The sequence below is a fragment of the Rattus norvegicus genome, chromosome 9 (assembly GCF_036323735.1).
Source record: "Rattus norvegicus strain BN/NHsdMcwi chromosome 9, GRCr8, whole genome shotgun sequence".
In the NCBI taxonomy this organism is placed as follows: Eukaryota; Metazoa; Chordata; class Mammalia; order Rodentia; family Muridae; genus Rattus; species Rattus norvegicus.
This window is the reverse complement of record NC_086027.1, coordinates 78,801,545-78,823,436: the sequence shown is the minus strand read 5'-3', so window position 1 is coordinate 78,823,436 and position 21,892 is coordinate 78,801,545. Positions and strand designations below refer to the sequence as shown.

At 38.5% G+C, this 21,892-nt stretch overlaps 1 protein-coding gene across 10 annotated transcripts in view; it reads right to left on the bottom strand.

Moving 5' to 3' along the window:
- Nucleotides 1-21,892, bottom strand: part of Spag16 (sperm associated antigen 16) — a 919,670-nt gene that overhangs the window by 878,829 nt on the left and 18,949 nt on the right. For all 10 annotated transcript variants that reach the window (XR_005488954.2, XR_005488955.2, XR_010054628.1 and 7 more), the window contains exons 4-5: nt 20,042-20,160; nt 14,783-14,920 (exon numbers count right to left, since the gene is read on the bottom strand). Coding sequence is in view for 7 of the 10 variants with exons in the window: in XM_063267621.1 (XP_063123691.1) it covers nt 14,783-14,920; nt 20,042-20,160 (257 nt within the window). In the remaining 3 variants the exon portion in view is untranslated. The remainder of the gene's footprint in view (nt 1-14,782; nt 14,921-20,041; nt 20,161-21,892) is intronic.

Below are 21,892 nucleotides of genomic sequence, written 5' to 3'. Positions count from 1 at the left end.
ACTGAGACCCCTCCCCTACTTGTCCTCTCTATTCCCACTGTCCTCATGGACCATATGGGCTAATTATCCATCAGATTGGGAAAAATCACACTTCATGAAATGTGTTTCTATGGTGATTTTAAGTTCAATCCAGTTGAAAATGAAGATGGGTAATCACACTATGAATTTGAAAAGTAGCATTTCCTCACAAGGCCAGAGTAAAACTACTTCCTATTTTCTTTAAATTTATCCAAAACTTTAGAACTATCACATTCTAACTGTAATTTTATCATAACACACACCAGAACTCAATGTACTAGCTTATTAAGATAAATATTTGCTAACCACTAGTACAACAGTTGCTAGACATTGACGGAGTGCAATGCCTTTGATGTCAATTACCTCCAGGGTTTTCATGCCATAGACGTAGCTTCAAATCACACAATTCACTAAAATATTTGAAAATTTCACAAAATCTACCTTTGTTATTTTACTATCAAACTATTTGTAATTTAACGTTTTTCCATATATTTTTTAAACCACCACTGATTTAACTGAAAACCATTAATGTCCACTAATTATGGAGTTACCAGTGAGCAATCTCATAGCTCTTCGTTCAAGAATGACTTTAGAGTCCCTCAGGGTGTATGTGTTACTTACTGTGAGTATGTATGTCTTAACGCTTGTTTGAAGGTTACAAATCTGCAGTCAAATTTCCTTAGACTACATTTAGACACCTAAAGGCCACTCACAAACTCTGTGTTTGATCTAGTATCTATACTTGTTTTCCCTTGTAGTTTCATTTATGTATATATATTTCATATATAACTACATATATAAACATGCAGATATATGTTTATTTTTAAATTTTATTACTTATAGGTATTGGTGATAAGGGTTGTGAGTATGGGCATAAGCTTGCAGGTACCTATAGAAATCAGAAGAAACCATGGGACACACTGGAGCTAGAGTTCCAAACAGTTATGAACTGTCAAAATGAGTGCTGGAAATCTAACTCCTGTCCTCCAGAAAAACAGCAAAACCTACAGACACTTTTCTCCAGCCCCTGCCCTCATATAATTTTAATCAGTTACCACACATCACTCTCCACTCACTTACTTCTGGAATTTTGAGTGTTACACAGAATTTAGACTCAAGTTTAAATTTTACATAATTGGTATTATATTCTGGCTAAGCTCTGCCCATTGTAATTTTTAAACTAAAACTAATTTTCATTCAGACATGCAGCTTATTTTTCAACATTTTGCAACTGTTTATGTAGTTTATGTTAATACAAGAAAGCACAATGAAGATAGCTTCCCACTCAACAATAAAAAAATGCAAGTATTTCTAACTCATTGATTTAGGATATAGTTTTTCTTATCAAAATCACCTTGAGTTCTTCAAGGAAACGTTATGTTTGTGACAACTTTTTGCCATCAGACGGTTCTAAACTCCCTTGGATTTTTTGTTTAATTTCAACAGTTCCGTAAAGCCTCAAACTTCAAATTGTAACCACTTGCTAACATTTGCTAACTAAACATGATTAACTATTAGGCTAAAATCTTAAATAATTCCAGTTCTGATCAAGATGCTTAAATTTTCTAAGAATTCTGTTTTGTCCTAAGAACAATTTTTAAAAGTCAGATAAATTTTAAATTAATTTTTTCTAGAACCTACCAGAAAGCTGAAGTGTAACAATCATAACATAAAAACAACATATGAGCAAAGCCCCCTACTCTTAGACAGAGACAAGAATGTACTGAAACAGAGATAAACAGACAAGAAGGTGGGCAGCCTCTAATGGGAGAATACTAAGTAATGTCAAGTGAGAGTAGTAAGACAGGTGGAAAGGCTGGGTAGGTTGAATCCATTTGCAAGCTCTTTTCCACAATCCACCCTCCCCCTTCTCAGTTTTCAATTGGGAAGTTTTGGAGACCAAAGAAGCTACTTAAATAAAGCATGAAATTTCAGGGTGGAGGATGTCCCACACCACTTAAAATTTTATGAAGTTAGCTAATTCATGAAAACTTCTGTGGTAATGGTGACTTTGAATGTTACAAATGTGTAGCCCATTTTTTAGACTACAGTTAGATACCGAAAGGACACTCACAAGCTCTGTGTTTGACCTTACATCTATCCTTGTCACAACTAGGAAAATCCCCTCAGAATGTGGAACAAGTTAGTACCTCGTACCAATTCCAAGCTAAGACTGTAACCAGATACATCCAAAACTAAGCATTTTGCTGTACACCACTTATCAAGAATGTGTTCCAATAGTGCCAAGATTTGTAATCTTTTCTTCTATTAAAACTCCATGAAGGTATAAGATTAGACCATGGTCTCTGGGCCAGCTTGAATCTGTATTTATACTTAGCCCATGGTCATTCATATTCAGCTTCAAAACAAACTATCTCTTGTTCCCTTTCAGATGAGCTTCTGTGTCCAGAGTTCATACAAGTCCTTTCATGCAGAAGTAACCAGTGGGTGAGGAGGGTAATGGCGATGCCACTGGCACATGGGAGCAGCTAAGCCATTTACAGGTGGAAGAATAGAAGAAAACACCTCACTCCAGGGGCAGGTGAAGGAGCAGGTAAACCTTTTGGATCTGGAACTTCATGTTCTCAAGCAGAGTCCCACACCCCTGCCTTGGAGGACACTCCACCAAGAACAATAGATACAAGGGGTGACTGTAAGCTGAGCAGGTCAGAGGAGGGTGGAAAGATTAGAGTCCTGACCACCAGGGCTCAAGGGCACAAAAGGCTCCCTTTAAGGTGAGGATGAACCAGAAGAGAAGGAAGCTATCTGATGTACCTTTCCCATGACCCTGTGACCCCATGACCCCATGACCCCATAACCCCATGACCCCATAACCCCATGACCCCATGACCCCATAACCCCATGACCCCAGTGAGTTGTAGATGAAAATATATGTAGTATGCGGAAGCATAAAGAGGGTAAAGTAAATGGTTGTGGATGGATTTTGTTGTGAAAATATAAGAATACACTCACACCCAACTTTATTTTACTTTATATTGAAAGCATGAAAATGTGTATATAAGGAATTGCTCTCAAAATGAAAGAAGGCAATATATACATGAATGGAAATACCAGAGAACAAATTCAATTTAAAATTCTAGTGTTAAATCTCCATAATTAAACAATAAATGGGTTCATCTCTGGTTAAAATAGTTCTTGTATGATAAAGAGATGACATTGGCCATAGAAAATTCTACACAGCAATGGGACCTTTGGAGCTACAGTTACAGGCCTCAGACTGTATCCACTTAAACAGTAACCACCACACACACACACACACACACACACACACACACACACACACACACGTATCCAAAGGCTACTGTTCACAGTCATGTATGGTAAAGTACAAAGAACAACCAAAATCAGGCAAATTTTTAAATGACTAATGTAATGAGTAAGGCTGGCTGGACAACTAGGATAGCTGGGATTCTGAACTCACCTACACGCTCTTTCCCATAGACTTCCACTACAATCTTCATGATCACGACATAATAAATACTGAGCGTAACAGATGAGCTATATTCAGTTCCTCTCAGAAACTTGTCTTCCAAAATAAGGTGTGTGGCAATAGGTAGTTACATTGCTTCTAATAGTCCAAAGATATGAGTATACAATCAGTACATCTTTATAAACAGTAAACATGGGGATGGAGAGATGGCTTGACTGTTAAAAGATGCTGCTCTTGCAAAGATTCTGGGTGTGTTGCCCAGCACAACTTCATAGCCAGCCACCATTCCTTACAACAGTTTCAGAGGTTCTAGTGCCTTCTTTTCGGAATCTGTAGGTAGTGTAAACTCAATGCACAGACATATATGTAGGCAAAACACCCCTTTACATAAAATAAAAATAAAACTCTGCTGGGGTATTGTTGGTTGATAGTGTTGTTCAAACACCTTCAGCTCCTTCAGTCTTTTCTCTAACTCCTCCATTGGGTCCCCTTGTTCAGTCCAACGTTTAACTGCAAGCATCCTCATCTGTCTCAGTAGCACTCTGGCAAAACCACTCAGAGACACCCATTTCTGGCTCCTGTCAGCGAGTACTTCTGGGCATCAGCAGTAGTGACTGGGTTTGGTGGCAGCATATGGAATAGATCCCCAGGTGGGGCAGTCTCTGGATGACGTTTCCTTCAGTCCCTGCTCCACCAGAGTTCCCAGGCACTAAGCCACCAACCAATGAGTAAACACCTATGACTCAGCCACATATGTAGCAGAGGATGGCATTGTCCAGCATCAAAAGGAGGAAAAGCCCTTGGTCCTTTGAAGGCTTATTTCTCCAATGTGGGGTAATGCCAGGGCATTGAGGTGGGAGTGGGTGGGCGGGAGTGGGAGCATTCTCATAGAAGCAGAGGGAGGGGAAGGAAATATAGGAAGAGGGAAAAGGGGATAACACTTGAAATGTAAATATATAAAATATCCAAGAAAAATAAAATTTAAAAAAAATCAGAAAACATGAAAGAAAAAACAAAATAATTAATTTTAAAAATTAACTTTCATGAAAGTATATTTTTTCTAATTTTTTTATTAACTTGAGTATTTCTTATTTACATTTCGAATGTTATTCCCTTTCCCGGTTTCCGGGCCAACATCCCCCAATCCCTCCCCCTCCCCTTCTATATAAGTGTTCCCCTCCCCATCCTCCCCCCATTACTGCCCTCCCCCCAAGAATCACATTCACTGAGGGTTCAGTCTTAGCAGGACCAAGGGTTTCCCCTTCCACTGGTGCCCTTACTAGGCTATTCATTGCTACCTATGAGGTCAGAGTCCAGGGTCAGTCCATGTATAGTCTTTGGGTAGTGGCTTAGTCCCTGGAAGCTCTGGGTGGTTGGCATTGTTGTTCATATGGGGTCTCAAGCCCCTTCAGCTCTTTCAGTCCTTTCTCTGATTCCTTCAACGGGGGTCCTATTCTCAGTTCAGTGGTTTGCTGCTAGCATTCGCCTCTGTGTTTGCTGTATTCTGGCCGTGTCTCTCAGGAGCGATCTACATCCGGCTCCTGTCGGTCTGCACTTCTTTGCTTCATCCATCTTGTCTAATTGGATGGCTGTATATGTATGGGCCACATGTGGGGCAGGCTCTGAATGGGTGTTCCTTCTGTGTCTGTTTTAATCTTTGCCTCTCTATTCCCTGCCAAGGGTATTCTTATTCCCCTTTTAAAGAAGGAGTGAAGCATTCACATTTTGGTCATCCTTCTTGAATTTCATGTGTTCTGTGCATCTAGGGTAATTCAAGCATTTGGGCTAATAGCCACTTATCAATGAGTGCATACCATGTGTGCTTTTCTGTGATTGGGTTACCTCACTCAGGATGATATTTTCCAGTTCCCTCCATTTGCCTATGAATTTCATAAAGTCATTGTTTTTTATAGCTGTGTAGTACTCCATTGTGTAGATGTACCACAATTTCTGTATCCATTCCTCTGTTGAAGGGCATCTGGGTTCTTTCCAGCTTCTGGCTATTATAAATAAGGCTGCTATGAACATAGTGGAGCACGTGTCTTTTTTATATGTTGGGGCATCTTTTGGGTATATGCCCAAGAGAGGAAAGCTGGGTCCTCAGGTAGTGCAATGTCCAATTTTCTGAGGAACCTCAGACTGATTTCCAGAATAGTTGTACCAGTCTGCAATCCCACCAACAATGGAGGACTGTTCCTCTTTCTCCACATCCTCGCCAGCATTTGCTGTCACCTGAGTTTTTGATCTTAGCCATTCTCACTGGTGTGTAGTGAAATCTCAGGGTTGTTTTGATTTGCATTTCCCTTATGACTAAAGATGTTGAACATTTCTTTAGGTGTTTCTCAGCCATTTGGCATTCCTCAGCTGTGAATTCTTTGTTTAGCTCTGAACCCCATATTTTAATAGGGTTATTTGTCTCCCTGCGGTCTAACTTCTTGAGTTCTTTGTATATTTTGGATATAAGCCCTCTATCTGTTGTAGGATTGGTAAAGATCTTTTTCCAATCTGTTGGTTGCCGTTTTGTCCTAACCACAGTGTCCTTTGCCTTACAGAAGCTTTGCGGTTTTATGAGATCCCATTTGTCGATTCTTGATCTTAGAGCATAAGCCATTGGTGTTTTGTTCAGGAAATTTTCTCCAGTGCCCATGTGTTCCAGATGCTTCCCTAGTTTTTCTTCTATTAGTTTGAGTGTGTCTGGTTTGATGTGGAGGTCCTTGATCCACTTGGACTTAAGCTTTGTACAGGGTGATAAGGATGGATCGATCTGCATTCTTCTACATGTTGACCTCCAGTTGAACCAGCTCCATTTGCTGAAAATGCTATCTTTTTTCCATTTGATGGTTTTGGCTCCTTTGTCAAAAATCAAGTGACCATAGGTGTGTGGGTTCATTTCTGGGTCTTCAACTCTATTCCATTGGTCTGTCTGTCTGTCTCTGTACCAATACCATGCAGTTTTTATCACTATTGCTCTGTAATACTGCTTGAGTTCAGGGATAGTGATTCCCCCTGAAGTCCTTTTATTGTTGAGGATAGTTTTAGCTATCCTGGGTTTTTTGTCATTCCAGATGAATTTGCAAATTGTTCTGTCTAACTCTTTGAAGAATTGGATTGGTATTTTGATGGGGATTGCATTGAATCTGTAGATCACTTTTATATTTTAAACAGTACATCGAAACAGTCTCGTTCTTAGCCACTCATTTAATTACATGAATATATACTTTATTTCTGCTTTTTGAAACAGAAATTCTCAATAGGTTAAAACATACTTGGAAAGCTAGATTCTGCAAGGGCCCTCACCAGGATCACGGATGTGAAGCACTGCCTCACCTCACTTGTCAATCCACACTTAGAAACCTATCTGTGCTCATCCCAGGAAATCAGCATAAGAATTGACTGAAGTATTAGACTTTAAAGTTTTTCTGACCATTAAATTGGTTTTCAGGGACTTGCTCTCTCTTTGCACAAATGAAGTCTACTCGGTAAAACAATTTAAATTCACTTCATGCTGATGCTTCTCTCATTATGACCTTCCTGCTGCCTGTCTGCTAAATAAAAGAAATAGAAGTTGGAATAAAGAACAGGATAAAATATTCATGTGAACAATTAATATTTTAAATTCATCATATCTGCTCATCACATTAGTACAACATCTTTGTGCTAAAAGTAAAAGAGTTTATTAACACAGACAGCAAACACTAAGATTCTGTTCAAGTACTATGAAGAACTATTCTGTGAAACTGTCAATTTAAACTTGTGTATCACAGAGAATATTCACATAGGCCTTATCTCAATGAGTTGCTACAATAATTATCAGACCTCCCCATTTTAGGACACTAGAAGCTACCCATCTATAATTCAACTATATAATAGTAAGAAATAGGTGTTCTTAGCATAATATGAAACTCAATTTTTCAATGCGGCATGAATGTGATTTAGTATCACAGTCCTAAAATCATTCTTAAGTGGCGAGCCACAGTGAAACAATTTTATAATAAATTTAAGTAATTATTTTGGGATGGGTATTTAGTAATGAAGTTATTGAATTACTTCATCATTATAATTTGGCAAGATAGAACATAGAAATATGTATTTACTTGCACCAACCAAAGCAGACCACCCTTGCCACATATTTTTCTTACTGATTACAATAATTATATAATTACCAAGTATTTCATTATCCTCAGTTGCTGATAAATGAATTACACTGACCCACAAAAATTAATATTGGAATAATTGTTGAAGGGCCAAATGGAATTCAGCCAGATAGAAGGAAAACTTCATTATATTTTTAACTGCAAAAAGAAGGGATATAGCCATGTCCAGAAAAAATAATACCTTCTTAATTTAACAAGCAATTACCTAAACACTAAAGCATGAAATTTTATGGGCTTCCTTATTATCTTTATTTTCACAGTGTTTGTTTCTGAAAGTCATAAAATTAAATGGGTCTTCTTCAAGTCGGACGCTCTTCGACCTTTTATAGAAGTGAATTGTGTACTCAAATCAGGGCTCCTTAAGAAAACATCTGTTTGGTTTTTTTCTCTATATTAATTGTCATTTAATTTTAACTTTCTTTAGTTCTATACTCTTTGGGAAAAGGTACTAAAGTATTTGTTTTGTTTTGTTTTAAGAAGAGTACATTTCTGTCTTTAAGTTTGGAATCTCACTATATTCTCTATCACATTTTGGGGACTCTATACAGCCTTTCTAGTCTGTATTAAATTTCATTAATGTAAAGATTCTAAAATAGAAAACTATCCTCTAAATGGAACAAAATTTATCCTGGGGGGGGAGTTGCTTAAATTCCCCCATGGAAAGGAAACAAAGCCTAATCTCAAAGTGTTATGAAGACAAACCCATCAACTACTCTAAAAATGATGAACAGTAAACATAAAGAACAGTAGCACAAGCATATAAGCACCAACTATGTCTAAGGCACAGTGACACAGGCCCCAAACGGTGATCAGGAGAGCCGCCCTTCATTACATGAAGCACATAGACATTCAATGTGAAAAGTACACATTTCAAGGTGTTTCATAAATATTCACTAATAGATAGACTGAAATAACTATAAAGAATGCTGTGCAAAGAAAAGACTCAGAGTTGCCAAGGCATTAACTTCTCCCTCCATAAGATGTACATATACATATACACACAAACACGCACGCACATACACATGCACACACACACACACACACACACACACAGAGAGAGAGAGAGAGAGAGAGAGAGAGAGAGAGAGAGAAAGGAGAGATATGCACAAACAAAAATTTATGTACAAATCCTTATCAGTTTCAACCTCATCTGTGTTTTCCTATGGAAATTAGAAAATTGATTGCAAATTTCATGTGAAAAAAAGCAAAGAACCTAGAAATAATCAATATGGGGGGAAGAACAAAGATACAAATACCACATCACACAGGTACACCACAGCACACAGGCATACACACAAGTTTTTAAATCAAATAAATCCTTTAAAGATCATAGTAACAAAGTAAAATGTAAAGCCACAGTTGGAGGGACGTCTACTATCCAAAGTGTCTATCGCAAAGAGAAAAAAAAATCATAAAATTCAATAACAAAATAAACAACCTAATCAAAATTAGGCAAATGGCTTTAAAAATACTAAAAGGGCAATACTAATACCAAAACTTCCAAAGAGGCAAGCACAAAATATTGTGTTCACTATCAGCTGCTCCCAGCAAGTCACATATCAAAACCACAAGGTGTCACTAGCAAATCACGTCCAGGCTAACATAGGAAGGACTACCAATACACCTTTGGGACTTGGTGAGCAAGTAGAATCCTCACACTCTTCTAGAAAGGAGCTGACAGAGCCTAATGAACCATCATACCAACACTGCTGTGTTTAAATATGTAAAATCAATGCAGAAAAAATAAGTGAGAGCAAGCTGTCCACATTATTTCTGTAGTAAGCATAGAGAGATGAAACTTAAACACATCTTCTCCTTTTTCAATCAGTTCAGGATCTTATCTCATGGGATACTGCTACCCAAACTTAGGCAAGATCTTCCCTGCTCCATTAAACCCTTTAGGATTAAAGAAACACATAGATGTGTGTTTCCATCATGATCTAAATCCAGTAGAGTTGGCGATGAAGGTGAACCACCAGAACTGCATCCCCTGGTCAGCATGGCAACAGAGCTCTTCACCTTAGAACAGAGCATTCCACCTCTGGTCCCTAAAGTCTTATTTTCATCATATAATGCAAAGTTAATTTAGTACATCTCTAAATGTCCCCTCAGCTTATAACAGTCTCAATGTTGTTCAAAATGCAATCTCTAAGTTCCTTTCTGAAACTCAAGACAATCTAACTGTGAGCCCATGTAAAGTCAAGTTACGGCCGTCCAATGTACAGCAGCACATAATAAATGTTCCCACTCCAAAAGAGAACAGCCAGATCAAAGCACGAAGGGAGCCCAGTAGGTAAAACACCAAATCTTTCAATTCTGTGTCTGGCATGTGGAACTCTCAATGAAATCTTCTGGGCTCCCATGGTTCTCTGCAGCTCCATCTCTCCAGCACTGCCATCTACAGCATAGTGACCACTCATTTGGACCAAGTCTCCTCTCTGTGCCTGGAGTTATCCTCAGTGGGCACTGAACAGTTTTGGTATCTCTACCAACCTAGGCTCTTCATTGCAACATAGGATTCAACCTTCCATCTTCACATAATGGACACTCAGAGCCTCATTGCAGGAAATATACCTCGGCCACACATTGACTGGACTTGGAGACTTTCTGAAGCCTTGGTAAAAGCCTCTACATGACCATCTTCCTTTTGTGTATATCATGCTTAAAACAAGCGCAGAAAGCACTGTGTGGATGAAGTGTTCAAGTTCTGATGCCAGGTCAACATGTAGTCTGGATCCTTTCTTGTAAGTATCTTTTTATTTCCTCTAGGATAGTCTTAGGGAAATACTTTTCTTTGGTTGCCATTTCAAAGAAAGGAAAACCATTAGCAGCTTTCTTAATTAAGTGTCTCTCCTTTCAAATGAGTTTGTACTTTCAAAAGCTAGATCTGTAGTGGATGAAGTCTTGCCTTTGGGGTACCTATCCTTTTGTCCCAGTACAAAACAGATTTTTCTTTGATAAGGATAACCCTTTTAACAATTACAGATGCTGTCCTGTTATATTTACCAGCGACCATACACAGCAGAGAGCAGAGGTAGACATGAATACTATCCAGCAGGAAAAGTATACACACCCTTAAAACACTGAGATTAGATTATAACTAGATCACATAGTTCTCAAGTATGAACTTTGTACGAAAACGTCATGCCACAACATCAAATTGATATACACCTGGTCTATTCACTATCCCTGCAACTCTAAACTCACACCGCTTTCCTCCTTGTTAAACTATATACTATTGTAATTGTTCCTTGCACCATAGTCCTGAGGAAAAACAGACAGCAATAACTGTAACATCTCTGAAATGCTATACTGTCTTAAGATTTCTTCCACTAAACAAATCAGTCCATTACTTCAGAATTTAGTTTCTAAAGAGCTTGTGATTCAGATATAAACAACAAGACTCTTTGCCTATATGACAAATGAATGGACCCAGCAAGTTCCCTTAGGCTTCCCCTCAAAAACCTCACAAGCTTTGCTTCACTGCGTATTTCTTGCACCACGTTGGTCTTTCGAACTCCTGAGAGAACTGTGCATTAATCTCTGCTTATCATATTCTAGGCCTTCTTTGGGCCACAGCTCCAAAGCCTTCCCCATTCCTAACAATGGTTTTCAAATGATTTCCAAAGCTTAACCACCACACGGTCAGGTTTACCACAGCAAGGACTCCACTCTCAGTACCAGTGTTCGACATTGGTTATTCCTCTGTGGTCTCTGATATACACCTAACAAAAACAACCTAAGAAAAAAAGAGTTTATCAGAGTTAAGTCTGCAAGTATAGTATTAGGGTCATATCAGAAAAGGAAAAAAGAAAGGAACATGGGTGGCTTGTCACAGTGTGTGCACTGTGTGTGCAATGTGTGCACAGGCAGGAAGCAGTGAGAGATAAATGCTCACTTCCTCCTCTTTATCCAGTCTAGGATCCAAGTTCATAGGATGGTCTACCCACATTAAATGAGGGTCTTTTCTGCTCAGTTAAATCTCTCATGGAACATTGATAGTCACAAAAAGGTGTGTTTAATGGCAATTCCACATCCACTAATAGTGTCAGCAAATGCTAACTATACCATTCCTATTGCACAGCATACCCTTTCATTTTATGTGTGTTACATGGCAAAACTGTAGGCCCACAGGTACCAGAAGAGTTCCTTCTCTGTATACTTTAGTCTTCTAGATCTGGACTTTACTTGTGTTAAGGGAATCCCTGACTAGATTAGCTGTAATGAAGCTGCAGCAATCCTCCTGTGTCCCCAGCATCAGTACCACACAGGATTACAGATGTGTATTTGACCAGACCTAGCCCCCACCTTTAATCAATGTATCATTAAGTGCTACCTTTGTCTTATGGCTTTATTGCTGTGAGCAGACACCATCACTAAGGCAAGTCTTATAAAAGGACACATATATTTGGTACTAGCTTACAGGTTCAGAGGTTCAGTCCATTATCATCAAGGTGGGAGCATGACAGCATCCAGGCAGGCAGGGTGTAGGCAGAGCTGAGAGTTCTACATTTTCATCCAAAGGCTGCTAGTAAAGACTCACTTCCAGTCAGCTAGGAGGAGAGTCTTACAGCCCACACCCACAGTGACATATGCCTACTCCAACAGGGCCACACATTCTAATCATGGCACTCCCTGGGCCAAGCATTTACAAAGCATCGCACTGTATTATCAAGGATGCCATATAGCATATATATAAGTTGCCTCTCTTCCCTTGTTAAATACCAGTTTACATATATGATTACCTTAAGTAATCTGAAAGTGCCTAATCTGAAAGATGTAAGCATTCAAACAAATCCATAAAAAGAAGCTCATGTTTAACTATTAAGCCATTAGAAAAATAGATTATGGAAAACCAAGGTTCCAAAAGATTATATTTTGGACCAAACATATATGACTAGTGTTTCCAGAGAATACTTTGCAAAACTTCATTCACAATTTTCTGACACTCCTTCAGTAGAAACAGGTTCTGGGGACTACTTCAACAAAAGGTGCTTCAGAACCACATCAGACTGAAGATTCACTCGGCAAGCACTGAGCATCCTCTAAGGGTCAAAAGGCTGCCCTTCAGATTGGCACAGAAGAGAAGGTAAAGCAAACAGCCAGTTTGCTATTCCACTTGCTGGACTGTAAATGTTTCCAAGCCAGAGTCAAGCAACAGCCAGGAACTGGTGAGGGTAAACTACACTGGGACAGTTCAGCCAATACAAAGAAGCACCTCACTTGAGTGATGCCTGTTTTAATCATGGCTTCTTTTAACATTAAAATAACAATCTGCATGAATAAAAGCTTACATAATTTCAATTACAGTTTTTAACATACTATTCAATAAATACCCTGTATTCAAAAATGATTACTTAGTACTACTGGAGTTAAACACACTGCCTAAAATGTTTGTGTCTACTCAAAAGCAAATTACAAATGAAATCAGCAACTCAAAGGAGATGAGGGTTGAAACCTTCCAGGTAACACTATAAGCAAAGCTTGCTTCAAATTCCCATTAGCAAACTGTTTATTCAAAGTCAGAGCAAGCAGAGATGCAGTGTGGATAGCCCTTCTGAGGAACGGAAGCGAGTGCCGAAAGCAACGGTTCTAGCAGCATATTCTTTTTTTTTTTTATTGACTTGAGTATTTCTTATTTACATTTCAAGTGTTATTCCCCTTCCAGGTTTATGGGCCAACATCCCCCAACCCCTCCCCCTCCCCTTCTTTATGGGTGTTCCCCTCCCCATCCTCCCCCCATTGCCGCCCTCCCCCCAACAATCACATTCACTGGGGGTTCAGTCTTAGCAGGACCCAGGCTAGCAGCATATTCTTGTGGGTGATCACGCAGATCCTTGTAAAACATAACATTCTACGTAGAAAAGATGAGGTGTGTGTGACGAGCAGAGCACCCTACAGCTGCACAGGATAACTATGCGGGGAACATGAAAACCAGGTGATTCTACTGCTACTGTTTAAAAGGAAAGGTTATATTAAATATTTCTTTCACTTGGCAATGCAGTCATGTTTCTTTAACATATACATATATATAATACTATATATTAAAATATTATGCTTCCACAAGGTGGCCCTATTATTCTAATTATTGTGTTGATGTGCTTAAGAGAAAATGCTTCTTAAATGTGTTTAATATTTAAAACAAGATATTTTAAATCGTCAATGAACAAAGCGTGAGTTCTCTCTGGAGCTGAAGGCAGTCTGACATGAGCACACTCCTTCCAGCTCAACACAGCTCTTGTTCAGAAACTCATTGGCTGGCTACCTAAAATTAGTCACCAAAATGTATTTTAACTTTAGGGAAACCAAAAGGACTTGAAACTTAGACTTCTAGTTGTTGAAATTCTCATCTGTGCCTAGACATTACAAAGCAAGTGAAGCCCTGTCAGGGATTGCGTTTACATTTTGAGAATAAAATCTGTGTTAATATAATAAAATAACACAATAAATAGTTATAATTTTGACTGAAAAGTAAGCTAGTAAATATGACAGCAATAGCACTGAACCCTTTCTTCAAAGTTACGTATACACACTAGGAGAACAAAAGTGTAATAGGTGGTTGGTAGAGGGTGGAAGAAAGACTGTGTGTGCTAAACGTCCTTTTTAATGGAATATCATTAAAAAGAATATATCAGGGTTATAGAACATTTAATCCTAGCATCCGTACCAGGCCCATGAGCCTCCTGCCCCTCTAAGTGCACTGCCTGTCCCACCAGAGCAATTTATTTGTTCCCACTCAGCTAACACTCTTCCTTGGGAAGGATTTTAAAATACTGAAATCCTGTTACAAAGAACACATTAGCTCCTTCATTCCACTCTTTCTACTAATTTCATTATTATTTTTGAAATTAGATTATCTATACAAGAGAAAATTTCATAGACCATGAAACATGATCACACACATAAGAAAATTGTGCAACAAATTCACCATCTGCTACACACGCCTTGTATCCCACTCCGTCAGTGAGCTATGCTTGGCAGGGGTTCCAGTTACCTGCCCAACTAACTCACCTGGAAGCTCTATACAGCCTTACAACTGGAACTTAATATAATTCAGTGACCCAAAATTAAATTTCTTAGAGAAGATTGCATGTATCGTCTTAATCTATCTGTAGTTTTACTTAGCCTAAATAAAAAGGGAAATGAAATATTAACATACTCAGCTGCCTGTTTGAAGTGTTTCAAGTCTTTCTTCAGGTTTTTGTTCTCAGTCTCTAAAAGCATCACCTGGCTGTAGACATCTGGAACATTACCGAGTGTTCTAAGGTCAGATCCTGTCTTCTGTATTAACTCATACCTAGGGCAAACCAAACAACAAGGTTCATTTCAGTTTCCTACTTTAAAAAAATGACTATGTGTGATTCAAAATGTCAACCTTGGGGAATTTGATAGAAGTTAGTTGCTATATTCTGTTTATAAGTTAAACAAATATTAACATACTATTAAGATGAAATATCAATGAATCTAGTTTTTTTAATGCAATGGGACATCTATGTTCCACACATCTAATTCCTAGCAAAGACATTAAAACTGTCTTAGTCCTTATGCTCATGAACTTTCCAGTGGAGCAGAGACAGTAGTAAGTTCCAGGAAGCAGAGAGAACGGAGGGGTAAGGCTGGCGGGTGTTTGCACTATTTTATCCAGAGTAACCATGACTGACAGACATGAGTACAGACTCCAGCAGAGACGTGAAGGAAGGAATGATGACACCGGGTGGGTCCATGGAAGACGAGCACCTGAGCACCTCTGACCGAGTAAGGGCAAAGGCCCAGAGATACAGACATGTTCCTGCGCATGTATAGACATGTACATGACAAAGCACAAAGCCAGTGTCTGTAGAATAGAGGGACTGGAGCCAACAGAGTGAATAAAGGAGGTGCTGAAAAGTCAGAACCAATGCAAGGAGGCACCATAGGGAAAATCATCCTGCATCAGGATGAAGCCATGGGCATGTTTGATGTAAAAAAAAAAAGAAATTATGGTGATCAAATTTATGTTTCAAAAGGGTAAATCTATTTCAAGAAACAGACTCTAAATGAACACATGACAACCTGAAATACAGAGAATGGTAAGCTGAACAGGGTGAAAACAGGAGAGGTTCTAAGAAGGGAATCTACAGGACTTGCTGTAAAGATAACACGAACAAGATTAGCTAATGAATCATCGGCGAGGTGTTAACAAAGAGGCTAGTCAATGATGGCGTCCAGGTCTGTGGCTCAGTAACAGACGGCCACTTACACAGTGGAAGCAAAGGCAAACACAGTAGGAACCAGGCAGTGGGAAAAACCAGGTGATTGTTTCTATCTGTATCAAATATAGTGTGCCTAGCAGACATTCAAGTGAAGTTAAGTGTCTGCTAGTCAGAAGAGACGTCAGAAGTTCAGGGGAAAGTCAGGGCAGGCAATTTAAAATTGTACCACGTTTGTATAGAAATGTTGCTTTTGTTGTGACACTAGAATAGACTAAATCAGGTAATTAAGTGACCAACCAATAAAAATTGATTCATAATAGACTCCACTGTTTCACCATTGAGTTGAGTGGAGAAGGCAAACACTGTGAAAAGAATCTAAGGCCAAAGCAGTAAGAGAAACTATGAGAGTAATGACCAAGGGCTCAAATGAGGAAAAAGTCCCAATAAGGAAGAAGTGAAGCTAACAGAAGTGAACACTGACAGAAGCTTGGAACTACCACTGGAAGTGGCAATGGGAAAGTCACTGTGAAAGGTTTCAGTGCTGAAATAGACGAAAGTCAAAGTAGGCCATCAAGTTCAAGACGTTAGTGGTGCCCTTGTAATGACAAGACAGAAACCAAATACAAATCTGAGCTCTAAATCAAGACACATTGTAAACTCGTCCAGGCTCTATCCAGGAATTGAAGTTAGGGAGAGTGGTACTGGAGATCAGTCTGGCCTGGCTGACTCTGCCACTTTACTGGCCACGACTTGCTGGCATTTACTGAGAGATTTCCATCCTCTCTAAGCCCTCATCCATGAAATGAAGCAGCCATATCCAGCTGTTGGAAGAAGTAAGCGAATGGTGCGTAAGAGCAGAATGTGCTAATAAAAATGGTAAAACTCAATTTCTTAAGCAATTATTAGTCTAAGACAACACCATTTTAACTATTTTATGCCACTAACATTTAGATAGTGTATTTTTTTATTTTTACTAACTTTATAGTCTAAATATTTCCCTGCATATCTTAGTGTATAAACCTATCCAGGTATGTTGAACTGCTCAGATTTGGCATACTGTAAATCATAAGAGTTAGCATGGTAAGTGTCATGACATCCTGTGTTTAATTTAATGGTGATGGGGGAAATCAATTACCAGAAATCAACTGTCCACCAACAGAAGAAACATCAGTAGGTTTAAATGATGAAGAGGTTACAAGCTGAGAATCAGTGTGTAATCACACTACACACACCATCTACACACAGAGAGCAATGTGAGGGACTATTTCAAAATTAATCTTAATTCTGGGCTTTCATTTTAAATAAACTTTCCCATTCCCAGGAAGTTGTAACTATATTACCCGAACCAGCGTCATTACAGTACGCCAAGTGTTATTAGTCAAAAGCTGCAGTATTTGTCTTTGCTCATCCATTAAAGGAATATACTAATTTATAATCACATTCATTTGCACCAAATTAAGTTAGTAATTAAATGCCATAAATAACTCCATGTCTTAATACCCCAACTGAATCTTTAGCACAGCTCTATTATAGATGAAATGATAGGAACAGAGACCAAACTAAGAGAATCCAGGATTGAAAATGGAGGAGAAGGTAATGGGAGAAGGCATTGTGCTCGAGTCAGAGGGTGATGGTGACACAAACCACTGAGTCCTCAAGACAGGCACCATGTGAGCGATAGGACATGGTCACGGAGAGCTGTCCACACAGGGAGGGGAGAGGGACTTCAGACATACACTGCTCTTTTCTTATTCCCAACCTCTTCAGTTTTGCCCTGAACCATCAGTTACTTTGGATGTGAGTACTTCTAAAGAACATAAACTAGCATTGAACACACTATAGGGGAAGCATTTTAGTGCTCCATAAATAAAGTTCTACCACACTGACATATATGCACTTATATGTGTCATTGTGTAAAATGCATAGTATATATATATATATATATATATATATATATACATGTATCATGCACATAATTTGAGGACTTTTGTTGGAAAATCTGTAATACTAATAATTTAGAACTTAGAGGAAATGCTTTCTACTTCCCCATTCACTTGGTCTCCATTGTGACTAATTAGAATTTGCTTTTACAACATGAATACAGTCATTTCTAATAAGTACAAGATATCACAGCTGAATTCCAGTAAAATGTTACTTATAAACAAGAAGCAGGCAAGATGTTGCTCCCAGATAATACTTTTCTGGTACTATATTTACAAGACATACTGGATTATTGTTTGAATAGTAAAATAAGTCAAATTAACTGCCCAGATTCTTGTTAGGGTTTTTTTTTTCTGTTTTTTCCTAACAACAGGCCAGTATTTGTGCTACTTTTGTAAGAGAACATGAATTCACAACGACTCTATATTCTTTGCATTTTGTTTTTCTACTGTAAAAACACATTCCGCCAGCCAATACCAACTGAACCATGAGTATTTGGGAGGCTATGACAAAAGAACTCCACACAGAAAGTCAGCAGGAATTACAGAGCAAGCAAGGACTCAATCTCCTCATGAAATGCATTTCATTATAGGTCAAAGTAAGAAAGTTTGAGAAGAAATCTGGTTGATCTGAGGGACTTGGGAGAAGTGTCAATACAGAAGAAATAATGCTATTTGCAAAAAATAAAAATAAAAACAAAACAAAACTGATTGGTTCTGGGTACCTATTCTCAGCATACAAAAAAAAAGTGAAAGGTAAACTTGTATCATTGATACATTTTAAAAAATAGAATTCAGCTACAAAACTCTGTAAGCATATTTTATATAAACTCCACTTTCTATAATACTCAATATCTGGTAAAAATAGCACTTGTGTCTTACCATTTACTATTTTTAAAGAATGTTAGGAAGCCAAAGACAATTAAATAATTATATATGTAAAAAGACAGCATGCCTGCTGATTTTCACAATCAATCAGACACTAAGTTTTTAGTTTTAACAACATTAAGTTGGGGTAATATTTGAAGAGACAATTCAATTTACTTCAAATCAAATATTATTAGAATAATAATCTGTCAGCTATATAAATAGAAAAAAACATTTTCACTATAAGTAAAAAAAGAGTGTTAGAGGAATATCTAAATATAAAAAATGATACAAGTATAAATTATGTAAAAACCAAGAAGAAAATATTTCAAAAATGACTTCTTGCTATTTAACTCCAGAGGACATTTCATCGCCTTGATCATTGAAGAGAAGCTAAGGCCAAACCCTGGCGGGGCTGTCGCAGAAAGCTTTGTTGGGAAGGATGCCCTGACAACTGTGTGTGGGTAACATGGTTTCAACATGGAGACTGGAACAATTTCTATCCTCATATAGAAGTTCAAATTGATGGTGTTAATTGTAAACGTGACGAGGTCTACGGTCACCTAGGAGATGGGACTCTGAATATGCTGCTGTACAATTATTTACATTTTGTTCATATACAAAGATCCACCTTAACTGTGAACAGAACCATTACCTGGGCAGACAAAGGTATGTCTCTGTAGATTCAATTTTTAATTCTTTACCTGCAGAGAGCTAAATGCTGGCAGGATCTTGGTATTGCTATGTCTATGGCCCATCACTGATCTCAAGTTTTGTAAATATTCGTACTTCCTCGTCTGCCTAAGGCAAGCTAGAATTGTATCTGATTTGCCATATTAAGGATCTGGCTGCCAATAGCTGTGCAGGAAGTGGAAAGCAGAACTTCCAGGAAGAGAGAGGAATGCCGCTAGAAGAAACAGAGCTGGGAGATTCAGCCAATGGACAAGGAGGGAAACTGACAGACCAGAGTGGAGCGAGCAGAGAGATATTGCGGCAGGAAGTACTGCCAGGATCAGTGTGGTTACGCTTAGAGTGGCTGAGAGACCGCTCTAGGTAAAAGGCAAAGCTTTAAGATATTGAAGAGTCTCTGCGTCATTACATATCACTGGTGGGTCTGAGAGAACCCTGCCATAGCAGGGAATCCCGGACTAAGAGAGAAGGTGAACTGAGCATCGACATGTATTCGATGGTCCGTGCTTCTTGACTGCAGCTACAATGTAAACAGCTGCCTTAATGCCTCATACGTAATAGAGCGTAACTTAAACCGACCTCCAAAGAAGGTTTCTTCCTTTAGGTGCTTTTGTATTTTATCACAGCAACAGAAACGAAAGCACAACTGTAAAGTTCTTCAAGAAAGTTAAATTTATACATGTAAATGGTGTTAGCATTTCTGGAGCTCTGCTTATCCACATAATTTACCATTCGGCCTGAAAGCAGTCCAGAGTCCTGGTCATTCCCATTTTGATCAGAAAATTGCAAAGAAAGTCTTCTATGGCTTCTTGCATTACATGCCTTGAAGGAAGAATGGTCTGTTGTTCCTGAAATTTAAATTTACAATTATTTCTTCTATTAACATCAAGATTATAGACCTTTCATTTACTCCTTTTTAACAATATTTTTCTCAAGTATTATATACCCAGGTCTATTTTAATGACCAGTAATAAAGCATTGGTGAAACAAACCATCTCTTATTCCCAATGCAATTAAGTGGATAGAGTCAAAATATAGATAATTAGGTAGGTGTGTGTGTGTGTGTGTGTGTGTGTGTGTGTGTGTGTGTGTACCTGTGGCAGGGGAGCTCACATGTGAATATCTAACACACTCTGAAAAACAGCAGTTAAGTATTTAGCAATGTAAGGGCTGAGACTTGAAGACAGGAAAATCCCACACGAGGTAAGTATTGTGCAAAGTACTGTAACTATGCAAGAACTGGCAGAGAGGAAGGTTTCCCTGTATGAGTGGGATTTGGGCCATATCCACAAAGACAAAAACTCAAATTTTGAAATGACAGATGAAAATCCTCACTCTAGATTCTTAAGGAATCAAAATCAAAATCTCAAAATGTGAAAAGAAGATTTTAAGTGTGTTTAAAAAAATCTGATTCATTTCTTTACATTTTTAAAAGGAGACTTAGATATGAAAAACATTTAATATAACAGTGCAGAGGCCATTGCATTCAACAAAGTTGGTGATATTACATATTTTATAAGTATGAATTTCCAGATATACTAATAGCAATTGATGAGTATTAGTTATGAGCAGACAGAGGATATTTATTGGGGAAAAGGTCAAGATAAAAGGAACAGACATCCCCCACTATGAGGAGACAGACGAGTTGAGCTTTGTAAGTGAAATCAACAACAGTACCAAGTGTAACCCCCTAAGGCCGTTTAAAGATGTCTGTAAAAGCCATGTTGAGTCACCAATGCATCTTGTGACCAACTACAGAGCTGAGATCTCAAGAAATGTTACCATCACTAACTCAGCCCTGCAAAGGGTAGCCTTTCATTTACACAGGAGGTTTCAGAGAGAACTCTGGGTACAGCGTTCACATTCAAAACATCAATGTTAAAACACATTTTTGCAGTCTGCTTTTTTAAAAACAAATGCACAAAGATTTTACACGATTTGTACCTTCAACAGTGGAAACTGGGTGAACATGAGATGCAGTGGAGAGTGAATTGTAAAATGTAATAACAATTAAAAACTAATTACAACTTCTAGAGATAAAACGGTTTCTCAGAAGAGTTGATCCACGGAGGTTATTAGCCTGCAGTCCTTCAGAGTGGCCATACATCTGCAAACAGTAAGTGTACTTTTGAGGTCTTGCGACACTATAAATAACTGCTCTCCCTCCGTCAGGATGTGACTCCTCAGAGAATACATTCACATTCATCTTCCATACAGCTTTGCTCTTTTGAAATTTTTCTAAAATTCATTGTATTCCAAGATGAGTATCCACTACGCCATTTGTGCATCTCGAAAGCAATGCTTCCATGCTGTGTAGACACTGGAAATCCACTCAGCGTGCACACACATCCAATCCACAGGCCCAGCAGAAACACTGCTAATGACTGGCTGACCGCAACACCACTGTGTGAGAGTCTTTACGCGATGCCATTCACACAATCCTTTTCAAACCAAGCAGTAACTAGGCTGGCTTCTTCAGGCATGCATCCCTAGGATGTGGTCATCAGTAAGAAAGGCCAACACAAAAACAGGACCCATTTAGAAGTGAAAGTTTCCCTGTTACCATCTCATGTAGCCAAT